Source organism: Nestor notabilis, unplaced genomic scaffold (assembly GCF_000696875.1).
Source record: "Nestor notabilis isolate BGI_N333 unplaced genomic scaffold, ASM69687v1 scaffold15841, whole genome shotgun sequence".
Lineage (NCBI taxonomy): Eukaryota > Metazoa > Chordata > Aves > Psittaciformes > Psittacidae > Nestor > Nestor notabilis.
In genome coordinates, this window is record NW_009916205.1 from 1 (window position 1) to 26807 (window position 26807).

The following is a 26807-nucleotide window of genomic DNA, read 5'->3' on the forward strand; positions in this document are numbered from 1 at the left end:
AACTGGACATTGAGCCATTTACCACAGCTCTCTGCGTGTGGACATCCAGCCAATTCTTTATCCACTGAGTGGTCCATCCATCAAATTTATGTTTCTCCAATTTAGAGACAAGGATGTTGTGCGGGACAGTGTCGAATGCTTTGCACAAGTCCAGGTAGATGACATCAACTGCTCTGCTCCTGTCCAAAAGTTCTGTTGCCTGATCATAGGAGGCCACTAAATTAGTCAGGCAGGATTTCCCCTTAGTGAAGCTATGTTGGCTGTCACCAGCCACCTTGTTGTTTTTCATGTGCCTTAGCATGGTTTCCAGTAGAATCTGCTCCAAGATTTTGCCAGGCACAAAGGTGAGACTGACTGGTCAGTGGTTTCCCAGGTCTTCCATTAATACTAAGGTATTTGAATTCACACCCCTTTAAAAGTCCAGGACAAGTCTAGTTTCTGATAGACTGCTATAAAGTCTCAGCTAATGAGTTGTAGCCCTTCATCTGTATCCTTTGTTCTCCTTCTCCAGCATCGCTCAAATGTCAGCCCAAACCACTTCCAACTGGTACCACTAAAACTTAAAGAACTATTTTATTTGAGTTAGAGGGTTTCTTTCATAATTTGGAGTTGAAGTAGAGTTAAACTCAATTCACCATTTCCAATAACAGTGCAATGAAAACAAGCCTAAAGATGAAAGTCAGGGTGTATATGGAAAAATCCAAAATTTAAGAATTTGCATTTCCTCCCCCTCTCAAGACCTTAATGTCTTGAGTACGCACACAGTACTAAAGAGAAGTAAGTGTAAAGTACCAAAAACAGTGAATAGACAAAAGGTGGAGGGAAAAAGCCACTCTTGCAGTCCCCTATAAAGCAGAATATTGAGGCCACGAGGTTGGAATGTGCCTTGCTTCCCTCAGGGAGGCACCTCCCTGATATGGAAATTTGTTTGGTGGTGCTTGTGAAGAGAGAAGAGCTGCAATTCCTTAGGTTTGCTTTAAGTTTTGTACCTTTTCTGGGCAAGAGCACAAGACTGGAAAGAAGCTTGAAAATGGCATTCAGTTTTTGGAGAGGTGAGAGAGGACATTTTGGAGAAATCGGCTGCACAGTATTGGTGAGCATGAGATGCAGGACAGAGGCCAAGTTTAAATGAGTGCTTTCCAGTCTAGATGTTCTCTAGTTAAGAGGGAAATACACTAGCACAAAAAGTTTGCTTGTTACTAGCTCTAAGATTGGAGGACTCGATTGTCAATTGAGTACTGTATTGGCTTTGACTGTTGCAGTATCATCTATTAAACAGACCAGCCACTTTTTGGGCTGAAGTCTGCATTTGCTCAAGTGATCTAAATATTCCATCTTTCAGTGCCCATGTGAAAAGAATTGGAAGCTAACTTCCCTGAGACTTCCTCCAGTGGGTGGTTATACAATTGAGAGGACTGTGAAAGGGACAACCTGCCTATGCAAATTAGGAGAGTATCCCTACAGTTCTAATAACTTAGAACTATAAAAATACTATGAAAATGCAAGAGAGATAGTAACTTAGCATCTCTTTTTCATTTGTTTTTGGTTTTGTTTTTTTGGTTTTTTTTAAAGAAGTTAAGAGGTAGTAAGTTTAGGTTCTGAGAGCACTTATCTGACCTAAAGCATTGTATAGAATTGTAAACTGTCATGGTTTTGTCTTTGCAAGTGCCAAAAAGTTTGCATTCTATTCTTATTTTACACTTCCACAATATAAAAATCCAATGAAATTTGGCATTTTTTAGTTGAACTAAGTTTTAATTTCATGACAATGTTAAGTCTCAAGTTGTGGCCTATAGCAACAATTGTTTTTTCAGTATCAAGGATTCGGAAAAATCCCAAGTGGCAGCACTGACTCTGCACTGTATGCTAAATAGTTGAACACTGGCCCAACAACAACTTACTGTGTTGGAAAGGGAAAAAAATTAACAAAAAATTAAAAATGAAAAAAAAAAACAAACCAAACCACCAAACCCCACAAACTTTTTTGTTACAGCAGTGTTCTGTAAATTGTAATTTAGGTTTATTTAGATTAATGGTTAAGGCAGCAATCTAGTTGTTCAATCTAAACATTCAATGAGGTAAATATTTCTAGCAATAAACTTGCTGCACTGTGCAACATTGTACCTTGCATTATTATTTGTTTTCAATATGATAGAATTCCTGTCATACCAAAATACTTTGGACTTTCTAGTATCTATTACAGCTACAGAGAACACATGTATCAGTATTTGATATTTTCATACATCTTTGTATCTTCCTTAAACTCAATTCTTGTATTAATGCATTGTTTTTGTGTCAGAAATGTATGTTTGCATATCCATTTCATTCTGTCTTCACTCATAGGTTCTGGTTCACCAAACAATTCTGATGATGATCAAAAAATGAATAATTTTATAGAAAAGGGTACAGTATTTTTTTTTTCTATAATCTTTCTTTTTTCTTCAGTTCATCCTTTGATACACTTAAATTGATCTTTTTTTATTAAACTATTCTTTACAGTGAAGACCAAAAGCAGAAATTTTTCCAAGATGGTAGCCAATGACATAGGTAGGAATTAGAAAAACCTGCTCTATTCCTAATCCAGTGCCTTACTCTATGCAACACTAACCCAGCAGCAAAAAAAAAAACCCAAAAAAAACCCCAACAAACAAACAACAACAAAAACAAGAACAAAAAAAAACCCACCCAAAATAAAATCCAAATTTCAAAGCATCAAGTTATTAATTTTTCATTCTTTATGCTAATTGGTAATTCTGTAGGCTGCTTCTGCACTAAGTACTTTGGGCACAAGAATTTTTTAAATCGAAGATATGGGTGGTTTAAATTCTCTGATTTTTACAAGTGCACTTCTCTCTTTTCTGGATGGGTGATATTCTAATCCATACTAAGAGTTCAGTCTATGCAAGTCACAACATTATTCCAGTACTCTGCAAAGGTACACTCTCTCTGAGAAGATGGGGCTGATTTAATTTCTGATGTGTTACATTCATAGCCATATGGTTGGATTTCCATATGACTGTAGTCAAGATAAGAGGTAGTATCATGTTTTCATTTAATCATATGGAAGATGACTTGGTCATATATATTAAATATACCTCATTACTGTTCCAGGACTGTATTTACTTTAAAGCATCCGATAGTGACACAGTACCCTACCAGCTCTAGACTTGTGTCTTAACAATTTGGCAACAAAATTCATTTGGAATATGTTGTATGCAGGTAGATTGAACCCTTTTATGATTGGAATGGAAATTAACTCTGCTTCTGATATCTGGGTCATTAAATAAATGAAGGTGAGAGGCTGTGTGATTTAATTTTGGTAAAGGGACTGTTCTTCCTTAACTGGGATATGGTTATTTTAATTTCAGAATCACTGTGCTAATGGGTCATTTTGTTTTCATTTATTGCATTTTTCTATCACTGTAGGAGGATTTCATTTTATTTCTGTCACATAAAAAGGTTGAAGTTACTTGATACAGTAAAACTGTTTGCTAAACTACTCTTTATGCCTTTTGCTCAGTACTATGTTGAGCCCTCTGTGCAGTGGTAACAGAAATGTGAGGGAAGATGAGTTTTGAGACAGTGGAAACCTGACTATAATTTAGGAAAGCAAATGGCTGTCACTAATATATTATGGCAATTTATCTGTAATTAAAAAAAACCCAAACAAGTATCATTTACATGAGTATGGATTAATATGTTCTCCTAAAGGAAACTCAGGCTAACTAGGAACTTATGTTCAGTTCTTCTAATGGGGAAAAAAAACAGTATTTAAATCTTGGGCATATATGTTAGATATGCTGAAATATGTTAGATAAATGCTTATTGATGTAATATTTCCCTTTTGTCCCAAAGAAGTCTCTTCTGAACCTAAGACAGCTTGTCTTGTGCAGAAAACACTGTATGTTTAAGTGTGACTTCATTATTTTTTCCACTCTCTTCAGAGTAATGTTACAGTATTAATAAAACATGCTAATGAGAATTCTGTAGAACTATTGACATCTGTTTCAGCTTGAAACCTTTCAACTAAAATATTGTGAATGTTTTTCACAGCTAAAAAAGCAAAAGATTTATTTGCAAGGAATACATTCTTTGGAGTATAAGTTAAACACAGAGTTAATTGAGACTATAATGCATTTGATGTGTAATTCAGAAATTACTCCCAGTCATCCTATGCTGTGATTTGTGTAATTTGCATGGTTTATTGGAAGCTAAAAAAAACTTTATTATTCCTCTGCATTCTCTTAGTTTTGAGTGGTTTGATGCCGTAAACTGTTTTGGTTTATTGTGGTTTTCTTTCACTGCCATGTTTTCTATACCTTGTCTGGCATGTTTATTCTGCATGGCTCTTCCTGAACTTACATTCTAAGTTCTTTCACATAAGTAAAACACCTCTTTCGATGTCAATAGATGCATGGTTTTGCATTTCATTGTTTTAAACTGAATTGCCAATTGTGAATGGACAATGAGTTTTTTAAAAGATGTGTCACTTACTGTCATTAACATCACATGTTGTATGAACTTAAACTGTTGACCATCAACTGTGTTCACATGGAAAAGTTTGATATATGTAGCATGGTTGTAGCTCTTTGCACTGACACACGGTGCAATCAGTTCAGGTTCTTTCTGTTCTTTATTAGTGTGTGAAATACAACCTGTCAGATGGATTGTGAAACAACAAGAATTATTTATGTTGGTAATTTCAGTTGCTGTTAATACCACTCCTGTGTTTTTTGTCACATGGGATCTTGAGTAAGGGAATACTGTTTACAGAGTGCAAACTAATTTTATTGCAGTGATATGGCTGTAAGGTGGCAACATAATATGCGTGCATTTAGAACTATGAAGCCATCATCAATTTAATCACTTTATTGAAACTTAAATAGAGACGTATTAATTTCTACAGATTTCTATCACTATTGACAGTATCAGACAATGATTCTTGCATTGTTAAAGAACCATCCAATACTGCAGCAATAGCATTAATTAAAACAAAATGTAAATGCTTCACGTACCAACACTTCAGTTTTGCCTTATATACAGTTAAGATCAGCTGGTCTCCTGTTTCGTTCTGTTATTGGGGTTTTTTTGTGATTAAATAGCTATGAATCAGGTCAGAAGTTAAGAGGTATTGTAACACCCGTTCCTGGAAGAAGCTTTAGTAAAGGTGTATGCAAAATACTGTAGGTTCTTAAGACTTTCATAACTGTTCCAGTAGGATACATCTCAAATCCCTTTCAGTGAAGTTTATAAATTTAAGACCAATTGCAAACAACATTGGTAGATAAGGAGAGTAGCTTAAATTCCAAACTTCTATAATCACTACTGTTAAAATTGACAAGGTTTCTCACATTTTTTACATTCTAAGTGCACACCTGAATTTTTTCAAACAGTGCTAGTCTTTGTGGCTTTAATACTTTGATCTAATTGGGGGTATATCAGTACATCTTTTCTTACATTCTCATGTAAAATGGCTTTATTATTCTTAGATTTCAGCATTAATGATCTATTTCTCTATTGTACTTTCACCAGTCCAATAGTCAATTCTTTAAGTATCTTGATAATTAGTAATGTCTTTCACTTCTGTGTAGTTGTCAAATATAGAGCAATTTGGGAACTGTTATGCCTAACAAATTATAAGCTGGTTAGTTATTTCTTATGAAATGTGAAATGAAATAGGCTTCATGTAAACTGTTCTCATATCTGTCAAAACACCAAGACTCTTATCTTGTCTTTAAAATCTTTCTAAATATTCTTTAAAGGGTTTAGAGTGTTTCCTTAAGGAATGGATGAGAAATCGTTCTACAGCATTCAAACTGATGTGCTATATGTTGTAGAGCATCGGCTCAGGAAAACCCACTGCCAGTATATATAACTATTACTTTTAAGCCACCACTTCTTAATGATAGTTCAGTCATTCCTCAGCCTTCAGGTTTTCTTAATTGAATTGGCTGAGCCTGCAATGTAACACACTATGCCGAGGTAACTTTTCATATTTTAACACCTGCCCCCTCAAGCTTGACCTATGAGAAATTTCCAAGAATCCTGAATGTTGTTTTTGGACAGTTCTCTAATATCATGCTTTAGCATGATACTTATTCAATTATATATATTGGCAACAGAAAGAATATGTGTGTGCCTGTGTATGACTCTAGGTTTTCTGATTTAGAGGACTATTAAATGTAGGTCTAAACTCAGGCAAAATAGTCATTGTTGCTTTGAGCAGCAGTGTGCCAGGAGGAGCAAAATAGCTCCCAAGTCAGTCTCCTTGTCTCACACCAGCTGCAGAAAGATAGTGTTGGCTGTAAATGCTGCAGCAACCACCACCACCATGAGAGGTATTAAACTCTGATATGTCAGCTACTCCTTGAAGTCAGCCACACCCAGCAGGAGCAGTCACCATCAGGCTTACCTTGTACAATTGGTGTAAAAATCATGCAAAAACTTATGACATGAGTGCTCTTTGTAGATTTCCATCCTATCTTTTTCATTTCTCTCATCGTCTGTGTTGTATAAATTGTCTAGCATGTTGCTGTCTTTCATCTGAGGCATAGTTTTTTTCCAAAACTATCATGAACCATAAGCCAGAATACAAGTATGGTTTGGGTTTTTTATGCTAAGTAAAAATGGCTTAGCTGTTGAAATACTCCCGTTTTCATATTGCACCTTTAGACACTTCCTACTTTGAACACAAGATGGCACTGCTGCTATTTAAATTGGTTCTTGTTTCCTATTTACATTTGAACTACTGGAGGGTTTGACACATTAATGTATGTTTTGAAATGTATTTTTTTTTTGCATAGTGCATTAACTCATAATTTCTAGCAATGACATCCTTTTTAACATTTCATGAGTCCCGTCTTCCTATTAACAAGGCATAGTTCAGTGTTCTTAGAAAATGATGTCTGACAAATTTGTTTTACCTTTTCAACCTAGTTCCCACAGCTGGCCTAGTGAAGGAGTAAAAAGCTAAAACTGTAGATTGACTCTTAGAATCCAACCCACTGGCCTGTACTTCTTACTATCTGCTATATTACCCACAGTTTTTTTGGGGGTTTTTTTTGTTTTCTTTTTGGTTTCTTTTTTCTCCAAGTTTTTAAACTTGTGTGTTAAACTTTTCTATTTGAGAAGCCAAAAGTGACCATTCTGGTCTTCAAGATGACTAAGGTAGTTAATTATTGCTGGTGTTCACATGTGATGAAGGATGTGAAAAGCGAAAAATAACTCATTATTTTCTGTGTGCATACTTGAGCTTTTGTTCAGTGTCTTAGCTTCCCTGATTTACACCTCTAAGACAGAAAACAAGTCTTATGAGGAATTCATAATTCACAATTTCAAATGAGGTTTCATGATCTCTTTTCAAGCTGATGTAAGTTCAAGCTGACAGCAAAAAGATGGGCTCCTGCTCACTAGTGCTGTTTCCTACCACAGTTTTCTGTTTGTATAGCTGAGCTCTGATCTGAAACAGGAGTTGTTCTTATTGCAAATAATCCTTGGCAGAAACCTTACATAGATGAGTTTTGGCCTCAGGTGCAAGTGCCAATGCAAGGTTGAGGGTAGAATACATGTAGTCAGACTGGCCTTTTCAATTTCAGCCTGCACTAAAATAAGTTAAAGTGACTAGCATTTCAGTCTGAGAGTAAGAAATCTCAGTTGAATTTAAATAGAATATACTTTGTAACATTGACACATGAAGGAAATTAGAAGATTATTTCTGGAGTCTCTCAAATTTTTCTGATTTATGACAGGAATAAAACTGTTCAACTATTCAGATAACTAGGATTTGCAATATTGATAAGCATAATTGATGATGCAATGAAGTATTTCACTTTTTGAAGGAGCTGAAGTAACTTTAAATCACATGCTGTTCTTCAGGATATGTAGAAAATTGAATGATTTCTGTTAAAAGGATAATTAGAATGAGTAAACTCTGGTTTTAGCTGAGAGAAACAGCAAGATTCAGGCCACTTTATGATTGGTATCCATTACAAGGTACTCCTAGAATAATGAAGCTATTCTCAATATCTATTTTAGGTAGAGAAGTATTAACTTTCTGTGATAGTGAAGAATTAGTTGATACATTGGAATTCAAGACTGTGGCTGGGAAATGAATTCAGTCTGTCCCTGGTGTAGTAGTTGGGCTACATCAAAATCATTCCTTCTCCAGTAATTGTTGAAAGGAAGATGGAAGAGGGCTATATGGCTACTAGTTTACTGGTGACTTTTATTTTAGCAGCATTTGTTAGTATTGTACTGCATGTTAAATTTTCCAAGGAAGGGATGAGTTCAAGTTCTATTTTTTTACTTCAGCAATATGATCAAAATTATACTATTTTTGTTTACAGTGTTGCAAGTGTTTGTATGCTGCTGACTTTATAATTATTCTTTGTAACATGTTCGTTCTTCTAAGGTTGCAGGTTGCATCTCAGATTACTAACTTTTTGCACATGTTCATTAATGTTTTAGCATAATTAACAGTTCATCTTTTCTCTATTTTCAGTATCTCAAGTTTGATCAGGAAGTGGTGCAGGAGAAAAGGGGATGGGATGTTAACTTTATGTAGATTTAAGTGCATGTTCTTGCAATAAGCCAAGAGTCTGTATTCTGTCCTTACACCTGAAGAGATAAAACTTGAGGTTGAGCCAAAGCAAAATTCATCCAATCCAACAAGTTCTGCTTGAAGCCTCAGGAAAAATGAAGCTTGGCAAAAGTCATATAATGCTGTATTTGGGGATTTTGGTATCTTCCAGGTTTTACTTTGCACCCCTCCCTTGTGGAAGTGAGGCTCTGCTTTAGTAGAAATCCTGTTAAGTACTGCAATTAATGTAGTAAAGAATGATACGTTATATATTGGGGAAGAAGCAAATAAAGGCCAGCAGAATCATGTTTATTCTTTTTTAAAAAAAAGATATACTTCACTTTTCAGCAAAGATGTCCAGGAAGCTAAGTTTGCCAACTGAGTTAAAGCCTGATTTAGGTAAGTTTACATAGTTGATTTTATATTTACTAAAACTGTTTTACAGAATGTGAGTACATTAGTGTCCCAAATCATGTATACTATTGTGACTTTGTTATATTTATCTGAAGCGTAGAACTAAAATTTTAATTCCACTCTTTTATGGGGGCTCTGAGGTACAAAATGTTAATTGCTGTTGTCATAAGGTAAGCCTGCAGTCCTTGTACGTGGCTTATCACACTTCCATCATAATTTTTGGGGCATCTGTTACTCACGTTATCAGTAGTGTTACGATAACAAAAGCATGACCAAGCAGATAATGGAGACTGATGCCTATTTAAAACCATCTCATACATTTTAAATTGGAAAATGAAATATGTAAGAATAACAGGATATGTTGAGTTCTACTCAACAAATAGTTGCACATAGTTTTACAAATGTTAATTGTCTTGTGACCACTCTCTCTAAATGAAAATAGTATAGAGCTGTTTGCATGGATGACCTGAGAATTTAATTTTTCTTAAAATGGCACAGTAACTTTTTATATAAGAAGCAGTTGAGTTCTGAAGTCTGTAGTGCTAGAGGTCATTATATTGCAGAACTAAAACAGCATACAAATTGAGTAGATTTATGATTTTATTTTCAGTACTTTTGACTGCCAACTTGAAGATCAGATCCAGCTCCCCTGCCTTGTTCCCTAAAATTGATGGGGGACAGCTGTAGACCTACAGCAGTAGATGCAGCCTGAGTGCGAAAGTTGCCTTCTGCCTGCCATAGCTTGCTCTCCCTCCTGCAGCAGGATAGCTGCCACAACCCCAGCAGAAGATAGGCCCTGATCAGACTGGCAGCTGCAGAACTGTGTATTTGACAACTGCTGCTACGAGCAAGGAAAGAGTCCATGGTGCTAGGATATCTTGAAACTGAGTTAGACCACCCTGACTTAGAATTTACCATTACAGCTTGCTCCACTCAGGGAAAAGTGAAGTTGGAAGGAACCCTCAGAGATCCTTTAATCCATTGCTATGGCAAGGATCCAGACGTCTGATAATTTACCCTCTCATCTGTTCATGAGCTCTCAATAAATAAGTTTTTAGAAAAAAGCTACACTGAAAGTTCCAGTGTTTTATAGTCAGACAAATTTCCTGTTATTTAATCAGTCTTCCTTACTTCCATATTAAGTTCTTCATATCTTTTCCACAAAGAATAGGGATAACAAGTGCCCCATATCTTTTTTTTTTTTTAGCTGTCTTATGCTGTTGGAAGCTGTCATCAAATCTCTTCATTTTTGCACATTTCTTTTTGTGTGTGTGTTGTGGTTTTTTTTGTTTTTGTTTTTTATGAAATTCAATCCTTTCTCAGGTTGTGATGTCTAAACTTCTGTTAATCTCCTCTGGATTTGGAAGTTTTCTTCATCTTTCTAAAACTGTTGTGCCCAAAACTAGAGGGATTTAACAGTGTCCTTGTTGGCACAAGAGGGCCAAAAAATTTGTTTTGTCTTTTCAATATGTTTCTGTTCTTCCTTACTATGTTTACGAATGGTTTAGAGATGATTGCAGTGTAGTGTGAATTTTTGCAAACTGTAATGCGTTTGTACCTAAATATTACCCAATTCATTCTAATTCTACTGTTGTTTTACCCCAGTTCTTTGATAGTAGTAAGTACCTAGAAGTGTTCTTTTCTTCCTATTGAAAACTGGAAAAAGAATTCTAAAGTTTTCAGCATTTTCCAATCCTGAAAGTTTTGGCATTTTTTCATAATTTAATATTTGCTGTTCCTTCTACTGAAATAATGTTTTGGGGTTGGTTTTGGTTGTTTGGGTTTTGGTTTGGTTTTTTTGTGGTTTTTCGTTTTTTTTTTTTTGTTTTTTTTTTTGTCGTCACACATAATCATACAAAATAGTTTGTACCTTCCAAACTGTAACAGACTTTGACCGGTTTTTCTTGACTTTTCATGCATGTGGAAATCTGCATTTAGATGCCTCATTTTGTTGTGTGTAAAAATTCTTGCAGGTTTTCAGGTCTGTAAATAAATTCCTAGGCAATTATAATAATCTTTTTTTGATTTTATTTCTGTATTTTCTTCTAATGGGATAGCTTTTGCATAGTGTTCTTCAAAGATTGTCAGCTTGCTTGTGGGTTTGGTTTTTTGTTTGTTTGTTTGGGGCTTGGTTTTGGGTTTTGATTTTGTTTGTTTGGGGTTTTTTCACTTACATGGCAGTATCTGCAGGATCAAGAAGACAATTGACATGCCTGTCTCCAAAGTTCATTATCCTTACAATTTTCTCTCTCTTTCTTTTCATAGCTCCTTGAAATCTACTCTTCCATGATCTCATTTTTTCAGATCACTTTTCTGTCTTTAGAACTTTAATCTATCCCTTTTCCTCCCTAACTATCCAAAACAAAATCTAAATATGTGCTTCTGTATTTATCCTCCACTTCTTAAAACAGAAGTTATCTTGAGCGTACTCCAGTCTGCATTATACTATTGCTTTTCAATGTTGTAATCCGGATGATTAAGGAACCCTTACCACTAGGTCCTATCTTTTTGGTTTATCTATTTTTCCATCCTCTAATGAAATGGCGTGTAGTGAGTCATCACACTGTGGTTCCTTCCTCTTCATCTGGAACTAATCTGTTAAAAAAAAACATAGATTCTTCATTTATATTGGGATAAATAGCACTGAAGCAGGTATACAAATGAGTTGTCCCCTCTCCACAATGCCCATATTGTCTTGCAAGTTAATTTTTATGGATTATTTTTCCTGTCCATTCCAATCCTTCTGGAATTTGTACATATGCTCTTCAAATATTCAACTGGATGCGACTCAACAAATGCACATTGAATTTTATGCATATTGCAGTTAACGTATGATTATATTCAGACTGCTTAATCCATGCTAGAGTTGAACAATCATTGTTAGTAAATATTCAAGCCTGAAGAAACAAGCATTTTAAGATGTTGTGGTCATTAGAAGAATTATAAAAGCAAATAATGGTTTTGATTGTTTTACTCTAGATTTGATTTTTTTCTTTAATGTGGAAATTTAGGATGTCAACATCTGAGTGGTTGGCCTAGTTGCTTTCAATAATCCTTGTTTTACATTTGACAGCTAAAATGTGGCAGGACAATAATTTTTCCGTCCATAAAATATTTCCTGAGACTGTTTGAGTAGATGTCTGTATTTAGTCATTTGAAATCTAATTTGTATGCTTTTCAAATGCATACTAGATGTTCTTTCTTCAAAGTTTTACCACAATCTGGTGGAATTAGCATAGTGATACTTCCAGAAAGTATGTGGATAAATGTTGTTCTTCAACCCTTAATCCTGCATTAAAGATGCCAGTCGCATTTATACCCTGCCCAAAGATCCAAACCAATAATTTAGTTTTTCAAAGTAGTAATAAAAATTGCATCAAACTTCTACTAGTAAGGGTTGTCTTATGCTAAAATTTTGGAATGACAAGTGAAGAAAGTGAAGGATTAATTCCTGGATGCACAGATAAATTCAGACATGCTGATTTGATCACCTTGTGTTCAGAGAGCATACAGCTAAATGGAGCAGCATGTTTACTGGTTTTTGAGCTGTTGTTAACGTTATAATTCATTCTCTGTTACAAGAACCTTATTTGCTAAGCAGTGAGCAGGATGATCTAAAAGGTTTTAATGCCATTTCTGGCACTATGTACAGCAGTCAGAACGGAAATCTTCAGTTTTGCATGCTAGTGCCAGGTGTCATTTGCTAGCATTTGATGTTTCTCTTACTAAAAAGTTTAGGTGTGTGAAAATAGCCTGCCTGACTACCTCCATACAGTTTCCTAGAGTGGGACAGTATTATTGTAGGGGACACTATTATTATAGGTTGCATGTTATCTTGCTATCTGGATGTAGCTGCATTTCTTAAAGTAAAATAGTTGCATCTCCACATCTAAACCACTATACCACCTTCCATGGAAGCCAGTACTTTTTAATGTTATCCATGAACTAATTGGCAGAGAGGTTTGTAATTCAATTTTTATAAAGGAGGAGTCCTGTTTGGTTGTTATTCTCTGTCCCAAGAAGACAAAAATACACATAAAATGACAATTGCCTGATGGCAACCTCTGCAAAAAAATTGGGCATTTTATTCAGGATGCAATGTTAAAAATGGGGCCAGAAGAGAATATGACTAAGGAAGAATACAGGACTGACAATAGAAAGGTATTCTTTTTAATTGCCATTCTTTTTAATTAATGCTAACTCATTTTCAGATGTCAAAGACAACTCTTTCAGTCGATCCCGGAGTTCTAGTGTAACTAGCATTGACAAAGAATCACGAGAGGCAATTTCAGCTCTTCATTTCTGTGAGACTTTCACAAGAAAGAATGATACATCGCCTTCCCCATGCCTGTGGGTTGGGACCACGCTGGGTACAGTGCTTGTCATTGTACTGAACTTACCCCCAGGAGGAGAGCAAAGACTTCTTCAGCCAGTAATTGTTTCTCCTAGTGGTATGTACAAAGTGGATGGGCTAAAGGATACTTTGATTAAGTTCTGTTGCTGTTCCTCATAATTTTGTAAAGAAACTGGTTTTCTTAATAATGGATTAATTAAGAATTAATAAATACACTATTAATTTAGCTACTGAGGTTAACAATTTAGATTGGTTACTTAATTACCACTGTTTTAAAGTTGCAAATATGATCTCATATTATATGAAACATCACTTTAGTGTATACCTGCTGAGAAAAGCTTTTTTGCTGACCTTATTGTAGTTCCTAGTAATTGTTAAACGGAGATAGAGTAAGAGATTAGTATTTCAAATGCTCAGTCTATTATTTTTTTTAGTCATGAGGTGGGAAACTTCAAGCTTTCCTGCGTCATAAAAAAGGAATACAAGTTTATATTGAACAACTAGCTTTAATTAGTGAATAAATATTCCTTTGGACTGCAGTTGGAGGTCTTCTGTCTTGTTTTTCTGATAGACAACAACTGATTTTGTTGTAATTATGTATTAATGGTTTGCTGAATATGCTGTTAGGCGTAGACTTAGCTTTCCTACTGCAACTGTCTCATTCAGAATGTACTGCTGTGCTCCACTTTGCTCTCAGAGACAGAACAGGACATGCAAATGGTAATGCTATATGATTGAAATAGTTATTAGGAGTAGTGTGGCCTCTAGATCATATATGTGATTTGTGCTTCTCAAGTATGGTATTGGCAGCAGTATTCAGATTTGCCAGAATTTGTTAGTAAAGGCAGTGCTGCAGACTGTATAGTATGTTTCATCACTGGATCTGCAGCATAAGTATTAGAAGATACTGCCATGTGTGATTTTTTTGTGCACTTAGCAAATGTTCATGTTGTTACTTGCATGTGAACAAGTAAACTAACAAATTTGTTAACTTAAGATTTCACCTACAGAGGCAGTGCTTTAACCAGGAGGGAGAGAAAACTTTTATTTCATTTTATACTAGGGAAGTAGATTCAGGCAGAAGCTGCAGGGCAAAAAAATCCTATATGTTGCTTGTTTCTCAGCCTGTCTATACTGAAGAAGAGGGGCTCACCTTTGACTAATAACATTTACATCAACCACGCTGCGTCCTCCTCAGAGAGTGAAATGAGTTGCATTTGTGACACTGAACTTGAAAATAAATGTGCACTCCAGCTTGGCAGTCTTGATAAATGTATACATTTCCATTAAAGTTAATGGAGGTGTATGCATACACTTAACCTTTGAAAACTGGTTTATTTTCTTGAATACCTACATGCTCTTGCATGTGCTTCACTGGTCTGAAGGTTTTGGTGTGGTGTTTTGCTACAAAGGCAAGCCTATGTTCTTGTTTTCATTGTGCTCGCTTCTAAAGGAATATTCTGTAGCTGAAAGGTAATTTAGAACTGTTTTTAGAAATGAGCTCGATTTCTTCTTCCTAGGAACCATCCTGAGGCTAAAAGGGGCAATCTTGAGAATGGCGTTTCTGGATACAACAGGATCTTTGGTCCCACCAGCACATGAACCCTGGAGAGAACACAATGTTCCTGAAGATAAAGATGAAAAAGATAAATCAAAAAAGCGACGACCTGTCTCAGTGTCCCCCTCTTCCTCTCAGGAAATCAGTGAAAACCAATATGCAGTGATATGTTCAGAAAAGCAAGCAAAAGTTATCTCACTGCCATCCCAGAACTGTCTTTATAAACAAAACATAACAGAGACTTCTTTTGTTCTTCGTGGAGATATAGTATCATTGAGTAACAGTATCTGCCTTGCATGTTTCTGTGCCAATGGACATATAATGACTTTTAGGTAAGACTAGTTTGATATTAACTTAAATATTTAAAAAAAAAAAAAAAAAAAGTCTTCCACTAGATAAAATGTTTCCTTCTCCGTAAGGATATGATTTTAAAAAAGGAAAAAAAAGTCTACATTCACTCAGTTTTGCTAAACCTCTAACACTTGAGTCTGCACAATTTTGATTATGCATTCCTATTAGTTATGCCTTTAACACATGAAAAAGCTTAACAGTTTAGCTCAAGCTACCCTGATTCAAGAGAGAGATCCAAATGTGTGATACAGGTTTATGAGCTGAAGAAGTTTGTCTTAAAGGTGAATTTATTCCCTGATAGAGAAAACTGTCTTGAATTAGGCTTTCAGCTGGTACCTGATCACAGCTCATATTTTTGTGCAGCTGTTTGCATCACACTCATGCCTCAAGCTTACTGTTTTGTTGTGTAGCTTGCTCATGTCTTAAAGGCCTTAAACTCAGGCTGTAGAGGCAAGGCAAATTGCTAGCAGTTGTAGTATAGTAGTATAAGAGTATGTATTGCCAGCCGTATCCTGGGCTGCATCAAAAGTAGAGTGTTCAATAAGTCAAGGAAGGTGATTCTCCCCCTTTACTCTGCTCTTGTGAAACCCCACCTGGAGCACTGTGTTCAGCTCTGGGGTCCCCAGTGTAAGGAGGATGTGGACCTGTTGGAGTGAGTCCAGAAGAGGGCTACGAAAATGATCAGAGGGCTGGAGCACCTCTGCTATGAAGACAGGCTGAGAGAGTTGTGCCTGTTCAGCCTGAAGGCTCCAGGGAGACCTGAGCAGCCTTCCAGCACCTAAAGGGAACCTACCAGAAAGCTGGAGAGGGTCTTTTTACAAGGGCTTGTAGTGACAGGGGGACAAGGGGGAATGGCCTTAAGCTGAAAGAGGGTAGATTTAGAGTAGATACTAGGAAGAAGCTCTTCACTATGAGGGTGGTGAGACACTGGAACAGGTTGTCCAGAGAAGCTATGGCTGCCCCATCACTGGAAGTTTCAAGGCCAGGTTGGATGGGGCTTTGAGCAGCCTCATCTAGTGAGGGTGTCTCTGCCCATGGCAGGGGGGTTGGAACTAGATGATCTTTAAGGTACATTGTAGGAAGAATGAATTGCTGCTGGGAATCGGACTTAATGTTCTCTTTGTGTAAAGCTGGCAGAGGGTTGTATCATACCCAAGATACCCAATACTTATCTATGGATATACAGTTAGATGGGACTTAAGATTCTTTTTACAGATTTGGCTGATACTATGAAAATGCTATCGTGGATGTCATTCTTGTCCTATCTGATCTAATGGGTTTGTGTTGAAGCTGTAAGGATATTCTATGTTTCCATCAGTCTGAAGCAAAGCACTTGCCTGTTACTAACTCACTCTTGGGAATACTCTTATTTTTGACATGTGCATGGCAGAAGGGTTGTTTCTGGGTGGCATGCTTATGAGAGAATATTGCTTTTTATTTCATGCCTCTAGTCATGTTACCAGTTCTCCTTCCTTTTGTTTGTCATACATGAAGTCTGCTGCTAAGAGGCAATTCACAATCTGCAAAATGCAAGCTTAACATTTAGAAATCTCAGTATCGTTAAAAAAAAAGCACTTACTGTTGCATTTACAATCAGCTTACTTTTTCATTGCTTCCAACTTCACTTTGCACCTTTACTGCCTTTTTTTTTTGGTTTCTAGAACTCATAATATTAATGGAGATGGTTTCTGCAGCAAAACCTGCTTAATGTGGTGTTGGTGCATTTGCACTCATCTTTTGTAAATCATGTTTTTACAAAAATTGCACAGAGGCTGTTTTTGAGACAGTGATTTATTTTGGGTTCTGTTTTTCAAGACATCGTGTATTCAGTCACTTCTTACTTGCATTTATTATTGCTTTGAGGGAGAGGAATGTTTGTTAGCAAGAGCACTGTTAAAGCGTGAGTGTGCTATATCTGTTCTTCAGTAGCTGGGTGCAGTAAATACTGCAGTTGCATGTACAGAGTCAGAAAATACAAGGTAAGCAAACTTTGCTCTGAGGACTTCCTCTTACATACGGAGTCAGACAAAAAGGGTGGACATAATAAGATTTTTTTGAGGCTACTGAATTCTGTTTTCCTTTGAAAGCACAGCCCTGTGTATTTCCAAGTGTTCTTGAAGAGCAATCTTTTAGAATGGTGTTTTTAGTCAAAGATAAGTTCTTCACCTGAGAGAAAAGGCAGGATGTTTAATTATAAACTTTTGGAAGATATTTATCAAAATACTTTGTTGCTAACTATTGAATAATGCTTTAAAATTAATCTGACACACTCAGGGTATTATTTCAAGTGATACTTTTAAAGGCATCTGTGATGCACTTGTTTAAATTTGACTTTTGGGATGCTACTTTGGAAAGTCTCATGTTTTGAGATTTTGTAATTGCATTAAATGATATTCTGTTTATATGGTACTCATGCAGATAGTGAAGAGAAAAATTACATATTGTGGTGTAAAAATGAGACATTTGGTCAAATAATAGACAATCCTGCTATATTTAATGAGGCTTTTTAATTCTTTTTCTTAAGTTTGCCAAGTTTAAGGCCATTGTTGGATGTATATTACCTGCCACTCACCAATATGCGGATAGCCAGAACATTCTGCTTCACCAATAATGGACAAGCACTCTATCTTGTATCACCAACTGAAATACAGAGGCTTACCTACAGTCAAGAAACATGTGAAAATCTTCAGGTAATGAATTAAAAAAAGAAAAAAGTTTTCTTTGATACACTTGGAGGTTCTTGGTTCTGGATTCACAATGTTTACATTAATTTGTTGTAAAGCTCTGGCTTTTGAGCTTTGCTTTTATTTTTCGCTCAGTGTAGAGTCTGATTGAGGATGAATCACTTCTACTCTTAAATTTACTGTTTCATCTATCCTTTTGTGTTTCAAACAGCTTCTTAATTTCCTTTTTGATCAATAGGAAATTTCCTTGCTCAACATGTGCAGTTAACAAAAACTCGCTTGTTCAATTGATGCTGGTGGGGGTGCATGCTGACTTAACTGGATGATGCTATCTTGGGATACTTGAAGAAAACTATTATATTTCAGGGGTATTAACATTAAAGACTCTCAGCCATGCTCCAGCTTGAAAGTTGTACAGAATACTGAAATAGCAGAGATGCAGGCTGTAAGGCCTCCTGTGATACTGCACAGGGGTATGAGTATTTGTAGATATAATGTGAACAGAACAAAATCAGGAGTGTTGCCCAAGTTGTTGAGAGGCAAATACAGCTTTACTTGAACCTGTTTCTTTGCTACAGAATTCCATGAGCTATAAGCTTGCAACTAGCAGACGGATAGCTTGGGCAGATTTCTTAATATGTTATTATATTTTATTTCCTAAGTTGCCTTCCAAAGGCAAATGCCTATTAAAACATGTTAATATTGAAATTCAAATCCACAAAGTTTACTTCTTAAAGAATATTCCATTAATTTGTGTGTGAAATAATGTACGTTTTGTTGTGTCTCTTCATTGTAAAGGAAATGTTGGGTGAGCTCTTCACTCCTGTAGAAACACCAGAAGCACCGAACCGGGGGTTCTTTAAAGGCCTGTTTGGAGGTGGGGCACAGTCACTTGACAGAGAAGAACTCTGTAAGTTTCTTGTATTCATTATTTTTCTGGTATTTCTACCTAAGGAAGCCAGTGATCCTTGAGAAATGTATTAACCTGTGTTAATAGAACACTACATTTGCAGAGAGGAGAGTAAAAAAAGAGATGACAAATACTTTTTTCATAGCTTTTGTGTTGTACACCTTACCAAAAGATCAGAAAAGCTTAGTACTGTTTCCTCACAGGCTCCTTTACCTCATTTATTCAGGAGTAGATTATAAACCAAGAAGTGGGACAATTGATCTTATTTTTATTCGTCTTTATGAAATACATAGTACTGACCATGATATTTCTTAACCCTGTTAAACTGAAAGGGGATGGTCCTGGAGAACACAAATCTGGATAGTGAGAAAATTAAAACTCCATTCTACTTCAGTTCATTTGGTAGGTTCTTTTTCCTCATTTGACTTGTGCAGAGGTGCCTTAGGAAGAACAAGGATAGAACTGTATGATAGTTCATTTCAGCTATGTCGTTAAAAACCACTTCACCAGCACAGTTCTGTTGATGACTGATGCCACTGCTGTTGAGAGAGTTTTAATTTCACACTTGAGCTGTAGAAAGGTTATCATTTTATAACCTGCCTGGAAAACTTGGAAATATGTTTGAAAATCTTAATTTTATTAAATAATGACATCTAGTAATGTTGAGTAATGAGTATTACTTGTAGTCATGCCTATGATTAGGTGTTCAGTGTCCATGCAAAGAAATGACACCTCTTTATAAACTAGTTACGTTGGTATTTGTGTATTCATGGTAGAAAACCTCACTATTCTGTTTTTGCTGCTTTGCAAATGCCTCTAGTTGGAGAATCAGCATCTGGGAAGGCATCAAGGAGTCTTGCCCAGCATATTCCAGGGCCTGGGGGTATTGAAGGTGTCAAAGGAGCAGCATCTGGTGTAGTTGGTGAACTAGCACGAGCCCGGTTGGCACTAGATGAAAGAGGACAGAAACTAGGAGAACTGGAAGAAAAAACTGCAGCTATGCTTTACAGTGCTGATTCTTTCTCTAAACACGCTCATGAGGTGAGTCTGTTACATGTTATACTGAACATTAATCTGATTCTTTATGAAATAAATCTAAGTTTTGCAAGTAACCGATTTATGCAAAGGCACGTCAGAGGCATCTAAAGGGAATTCAGTAACATCAATAAAGGACCTCTTAGGTCCCTTTTATCTATCAATCATTACTCCTAATAATTAAGTATTAATTAAAATAGCTTTGCCTTGTGGCACATTGGTCTAGAGCATACCCGCTGTCTGAGTGACATGTAGACTTGCAAAAGTGCATCTCAGTTCCCATTACTGAGATATAATTAATTCTGTCTGAGGCCAAATAATCAGCAGTGATGCTACCATTACAGAACTCATCATGCTAAACCCTTGCTGTTCAGCGATGTTGTTGCGCTTTTGAGACACCTTACTAAAGTCCCTTTTCTCACACTGTTTTGTAAGCATATGATTTGTTTGTATTATTGTACTTTTGGGTATGTTATAGAAACAGTAATTAGAAATTGTTTTTTGGTCTTTTAGATGATGTTGAAGTACAAAGACAAGAAGTGGTACCAATTCTGATGACGCTCATCAATTACATCTGTTTAATTTTGTCCTGATGGAAAAATCTTGGGTTTTCATTAATTTTGGCAGGACCATTGAAATTTAAAGGAGTATTCACCACTGGATACTGTTTCCTAGCACAAATCACACACTGTTTTACCTCAGTCGTGGCATTAACTGAGGAGCTTTATATTTAAAAGAAACACACACAAAAAGCAAACTTGAGTGTTTCTTAGCTGTTGGTTAGCTGAGAGTTGGATCAGAGAAGGTAACCAGAACATGTGGAAAAGAGGGTGAAAGGAAAAATCTAGTGTGAGATGGGCAGGGGCAATGCAGGGTCAATCCTGTGTTAATATTTCATATGCCAAAAGTTTTTGTGCTATTGTAATTGCTGCCAGTGTTATACCCTCCTGTGAGGAGAGGCAATAAATCAGGGGTCCAAGAGCTGGAATAAAGTTGTTTGTCTTGCTGGACGGTACCTGACTTACACTTACCCTCTGTAGGACTCACTATATTTACCATTATTGTTGAGGAAGAGTTCGCTGTCACTTGTTTTATCGGGAAAGCTGGAAGCTTGGAAGATGTCTTGTTGAAAATTGTATACATAGTTGACCTGTGCATAGTCTTTTCTTGGACCCCTGATCTAGTATTCTTGTATTCACATCCTATTCTGTGAAGTGCAAAACAAGAGAAAAAACAATTTTTGCATTAAAAAAGTCAAGTGAATAATATGACTGGAATGTGTCATGCTGGGAGTTTTCATTTGTGTTATGTCTGTGCAATGTGAAATGTGGTAACATCTTCATTGTGGTAAGAATACTTCAACTTCTGTTCAGTTAAATATTATTTTTTTGCCAAAAATAGTTATTGGTTCAGTTTGTATAACATTTAGAATTGGCTGTGGGTTCCATTCATGCTGTGAATTTTTATAAATGTTTAACAGAATATATCTTTACAGCCATTAATAGCTGAGATAGTTTTGCTCAAACTCAAGTTCTAGATGCCCCTTTAGTCCTTTACTATGAAATCAGATAATCTTGGACTCAGGTTTTCAAAGTTTTACACTCTGTGGAGGTGCTGATGCATGAATATTGGCAAGCATCTAATATTTAATAATTGTCAGTATATTGTTTAGAGAATTCCTAACTCCTGCTACTAGAGCTATTTTCAAGTACCTATCTCAGCCCCACCCAATACTAAAGGCAGTTGGCTAAATTTTGGATTTAGTCTCTGAAGCAGTGTTTTCAGTGTGGGCAGTGGTAAGTGTCCACTGAAACTTCAGGAATTGGTGAAATAACGTTCAGTTTGGGTGAGGTAAATAATATAGCTGAGCTGACTTGTTAATGGCTGCTACACTAAAGCTGTAATTGTGTGAATGACAAGAGCTCTTCTAAAAAGAGAGAATTCCTTAAGATAAATGTTTGCATTTCAAAAATTTATTTAGACTTTTTTCCTCAAAGCAGGAATAGTGACTGACTGGCTTGGTTTTTTGAAAGGGAGTACTTAGAAGCAGATAGAGCTACATTGTCTGAAATTATTCTTTTGGGTTTGCTTCACCAAGCATCACATCCATTGTGATTTTTTTTGCACATGTTCTGAATATTCCCAAAGCAAAACCTTGGTTATATTTGTATTGTTAAATGATGTTGCAGGTACATAGATAAGGCAACCTTCTAAAACACTCAACACATGCAAAATATTGAAGTAACTGATGGTTCCTAATTAGTTTTTCAAATGAAAGGCAAATGTGTTTGGGCTTTGTAGCACACATTAGATCTTCTGATTCCATGTATAGTAACACTTAATTAAAAAAGACAAGTGAATTCCGTTCTCGGTACGAGGGCATGCCGTGCCATGTCCACTGTCCAAAGAACAAATGAGAATGTGACAATTTGAACAAGCAGCATTATGATTTCCTTATGGCTCTGTCCCTTGCCTACTGAGGCAGTGTTAAGTCCAGTTACTTGACTCAGTTTTCCACACAGTTTTTGCCTTTGCATGTAATTTTTTTTAGTGTCTAATTAATGCATATTTAAACAAATTCCATTTTGTCAAAAATCCAGGTAGAAGAAAGCTAGGTAAGCTGCTCTCCATACCATTTCCAAAAATAAACCCCCCTAGCTGACACTTATTCCCTTCCTTCTCTCACATATATAAATTGAGATGACTGATTATTATTTGACACGGTGAACAGGAAGTATATTTCAGAGCAACAGATCCTGGAAAATTAGTCTGGTCATGCTCTGGGGGAGAGGATGGCAAAAGTACTCTTCAGCAAATTGTGCTATCAGTTCAATGGACGATGATCTTGGCTTGAAAGGAAAGCATACTTCTCATCAAGAAACATTTGACAACCACCAGCAAGCAAAAAAACAAGAGGTGGCGGGAGACCATCTGCCAGTACAAGAAGAGTGTAGTGTCTTTTTTGGTATTATAAAATTTATCATAGTTGAATCTTTTTTCTGTTGCATACGTTCAGAGCATGCTTCTAGATTTGAAAACTAATGATTGCTCATGAGATGAATCCACAAATGGTTCTTGGTCAATAAAAGGGGCTATGTACAATTTTTGTCTAAAATGTTCCTTTTTCCTTCTGTGTGGAAGGAAAATGATCATACACACATCATTGCATCTTGTTCTGCTGGTGGTGGTGCACCTTTTGTACAGCAAAATATATTGAAATCCTTGGGGGGAAGCACCCCTGTTTTTTTCGCTCGCATTTTAGTTGTGTAAAACTTTTTTAGAGTGTCTGGAAAACTATGAAATACAATTGAGCTATTACTTTTTTATTTTTTGATGGAAGTGTAAGAAACTGCTGCTACCTATCTGTTTATATGTAGTGTGTCTCATTAGGAACTGTAAACAGAAGAAGCTTTTTTTCACCTTAGTCCTGCCAAATTGTAACTTTTGAATGCTGGTATGTGTAAATATGTGTGTATTCCAATTATGTCTGAAAGTGTTACACCACAGGCATCGCCAGTGATTTGTTCTGCAGCAAACAGTCAGATATAAAATATAGTAATAGATAGCTGTGTTCCTTGTCTGTCTTTATGCAAATATTTTTGCCTGAGGTGGTACTTGTGAGGCAGGTGATGCTGGAAAGCTACATCCAAAGGAGGATTTTTGGAAGCAAGTTCATTTCCTATTTTTCCTTTGGTTTGCCTTTTCTCTTTTCCGTTGTTGGCTCTTTTATTTTTTATTGCTTAATTAATGGCACTGATCTTACCTGAACTTTTAAACTTGAATTTTTCCTGCACTTTAATTCAATCATGGTATTTTATTCCTTAATTTTGTTTCTGCGTTTGTGCAGTTCAGGTTCATTATTTGTATATAAACACACATGTTCAATAAAGACTTTAGAACAGATTACTTTCAGGCACATTTGCTAATTATGTGACTATCATTTAGAATGTGTGTTTTCTTAGCAAAATATGTATATACAATATAGACTCTAATGAAAGGCACGTATCCTGTGTCAGCATTCAGTTTATAAATTACTGCAACACTATCACATTTGTTACTAGATACTACAATAAAATCTGTTATATTTATACATACTGCTTAAGAATATACTTTTAGTTTTAAATAATTTTTATATGTACACTTCTACCTTTAATTTTAAAAAGACTTATGTTCAACTTTTAAGTCAAAGTACTTAAAGTATGTATATTATCCATAGAAGAAGTTGTTTTAAGCTTATGAATACATTCATATCTCATATGGAGATGATAAATTTACTAAGCAATGAAAACATAGCCCATTTTGCTTTGCAGAAAACAATCATACTTATTTTACATCCCATTTGAACATTGTTTAATAATTCCCTAAGAAAGGAGAGGACAGATCATGCACTCAGAAAACTAATGTAATGTAGAAGTTATCTCAGTAGCTGCAGTCTGTGGCCAACTGGTTTTCTATGGTTTTATTTTTTTTAGGTATACACATGAAAGATATTTTTCAGCTTTATTTCTTGGACTCTTAAAATTCCCCAAAACAAGTGAGGGCTATCCAAGAAATATTTTCTTTGAGTAATGTATTAATCTTGACTATACATCAGCTCTTTACATGTATATCAGGGTTTGTTTTCTTGTGTACACCAAACATGCATTGGAAAATTTTCAGCCTGTGGCTGAAGTGCCCTCTTCTTTCTCACCATGGTTTAACATAGGTGGGCACAGACAGCAGCTGAAGTTTGGTACAGGCGAAGAAGGGCAGCGCCTTGCCGAGTGGCAGGGTGACTTGTCAGTTGAACCTTTTTTCATTCTAGCCAGTTTCTTGTATAACTTAGTGAATCTTTTTGGGTAGGTGTTGATAGTTTTGCCACGACCACAAAATCTTCAAATACTTTGTAGACAGAAATTAATGATGTTGGAGGGGAGGAAGTAAGTAAACAGGGAAAAAAGGTGTAGTGTAGGTGAATCAGCTAAACCAATTGTATTTTTTCATTGAAAAACTAAATTAAGCTGGGCCAATTTCTTCTTATGCGTGTTACAAAGATGTGCTCTATATCGTCTATTTGATTACCGTTTCAAACCAGATGAGTGTATGGTACCTCTGGGTTCTTTTGCACCTTATAAAGTTTGCACTTAGAGAGATGGGCGTTCATTTTTTAAAAGAAAAAATGTGAAAAGAGAAACGAGGCAGAAACGTAGAACAACCAAATGTCAGGTGTCAACTAGTATTTCTTTCAGTTTTCCATGTAAAACGCATAAAATGTTTAAGTCATACAGCTGTAGGTTACTTTAACACTTGTTTTACCAGGCAAATAGTAACTCAAAGTTAAACTGTTTCAGTTGAAAACATGTAAGGAGTTGTATGTGGATTACCACTACCATTCAGTAATAGGTGATGCAAAGGGAGAGGGGTGGGAACATGTTTTAAATATTCCCTTTTAAAACAGAATTGTAAATAAGCAGTACTGTGTTATTTTAGACCTGAGCTCTGCTATCCGTAGTGGTTAGAACTAGGAAAACATGCTGCTTTCTAGTTATGCTACTGTTTCATTGTACCAGCACCATGGTGGGGGGGGAGGGTAAAACCAGTGAATTTTCTAACACTGCCCCGTTGTGGGTAAGCATGCTTGATGTGTAGCGGTTCTCGTTTATGTATCTCTTAGTGTGTACGTGTGTTTTCTTTCTTTTTGTTCGTTGCAACTTACTCTTCAGTTAAGTCTTGCTGAGCCCTGCTAGCTCTTCTGAGGGTGATTACTGGAATATGCATTTTAGGTAGGGTTGCAAATCCATCTGTCTACAAATATAGTTTCATATGAACTGCAAACTGTACTGTTACAAATACAACTATGTTAGATTGCATAGAGTTATTTTACTTACATGTACTTGAACTGAACTATGTCATCATAACAAAGTTAAAAAATTAAGTATGGAATATTTTTGTAAATAAAAATACCTGTGCAGCTGGTATTTTAAATTTAAAATGTATTATACATTAATGTTTCAGAAAAAAAGTTCATATATGTGTATATGAATGTGTCATTATGCTGAAGGGCTCTTGATTGGGCAAAATAAACTATTCAAATCTCTCCCGAAATGAGTGGAGCTTACTCCTTCCTACCCAGTTGTTCTCCCACTGGCTGGAGCTTGCAGTAACTCCCTGCGAAAAAAGGCTTTTTCGTTTTGCTTAAGTTTTTGTGAGATGCACTTTATAGCAAGTGGAGCTGTGTGTGCTTGACACACTAGCAGCCAGGCCAACAGCAAGTAGCCCCTAAGGAGCACAGAAGGTGAAATGGTTTGTCTGTGGTCATGTTCCCAAGCAGGTCTAAAAACATTCTGGAACATGCTTCTTGATGGTGATGATGTGAAGTCCTGTTATACTTCCAAGCTACCGTGTAAGTCTAACGGATTTTATTAGATTAGATTAGATTTCTATTAGTCTATTAGATTTTTCTGTTTTCTACTGCTGGTGGGGGGAGAGAACAGGGCTACCCAGCTTTGTAAGCATGCTCTGAATGATGCAGAAATAGTGAATCTGAAGAGAGGCTGGAGCAGCAATTCTGAGAAGTGAAATTTTTGGAAACTCATGATGTCAAATAGTAAAATATTTCAGTGCTGGTTGTTTTATTGTGTGCTTGATGTAATGAGGATGTAGTTTCACCTGTGGGGAAGTCTGCTGGTTCCGGACCTCTCCTGCCTTCCTGTTCTGATTCTTTTCTTTCTCCCTTTAATAGCTGATAGTTACGTTTTCTGAACTTTAAGCTCTGCAGCACATCGAGCTATAAAAAGGATGATGCATTGGAATAAAAAAATGTTTTACCTTCAGTTGAATTGGACAGATGATATTTGGATCTGTTACACTGCCTCCTGCTAGGATTAGGGCTAACATTAGCTCTGGTAATCTCTGCCATCACTAATAACACAGCAGGAATAGCT

At 36.2% G+C, this 26807-nt stretch overlaps 1 protein-coding gene across 1 annotated transcript; it reads left to right on the top strand.

Annotated features, from left to right (window-relative positions):
- Positions 1–2343: 2343 nt before the first annotated feature.
- LOC104413477 (syntaxin-binding protein 5-like) lies at positions 2344–20705 on the top strand (the record flags this gene model as incomplete). Its single annotated transcript, XM_010024477.1, has 9 exons — positions 2344–2403; positions 2500–2547; positions 8927–8977; positions 13204–13443; positions 14867–15236; positions 17780–17945; positions 18738–18849; positions 19670–19890; positions 20398–20705. Coding segments are annotated over 9 exons (1310 nt in total), but the record flags the coding sequence as incomplete, so codon positions are not given.
- Between the last annotated feature and the right edge of the window lie 6102 nt (positions 20706–26807).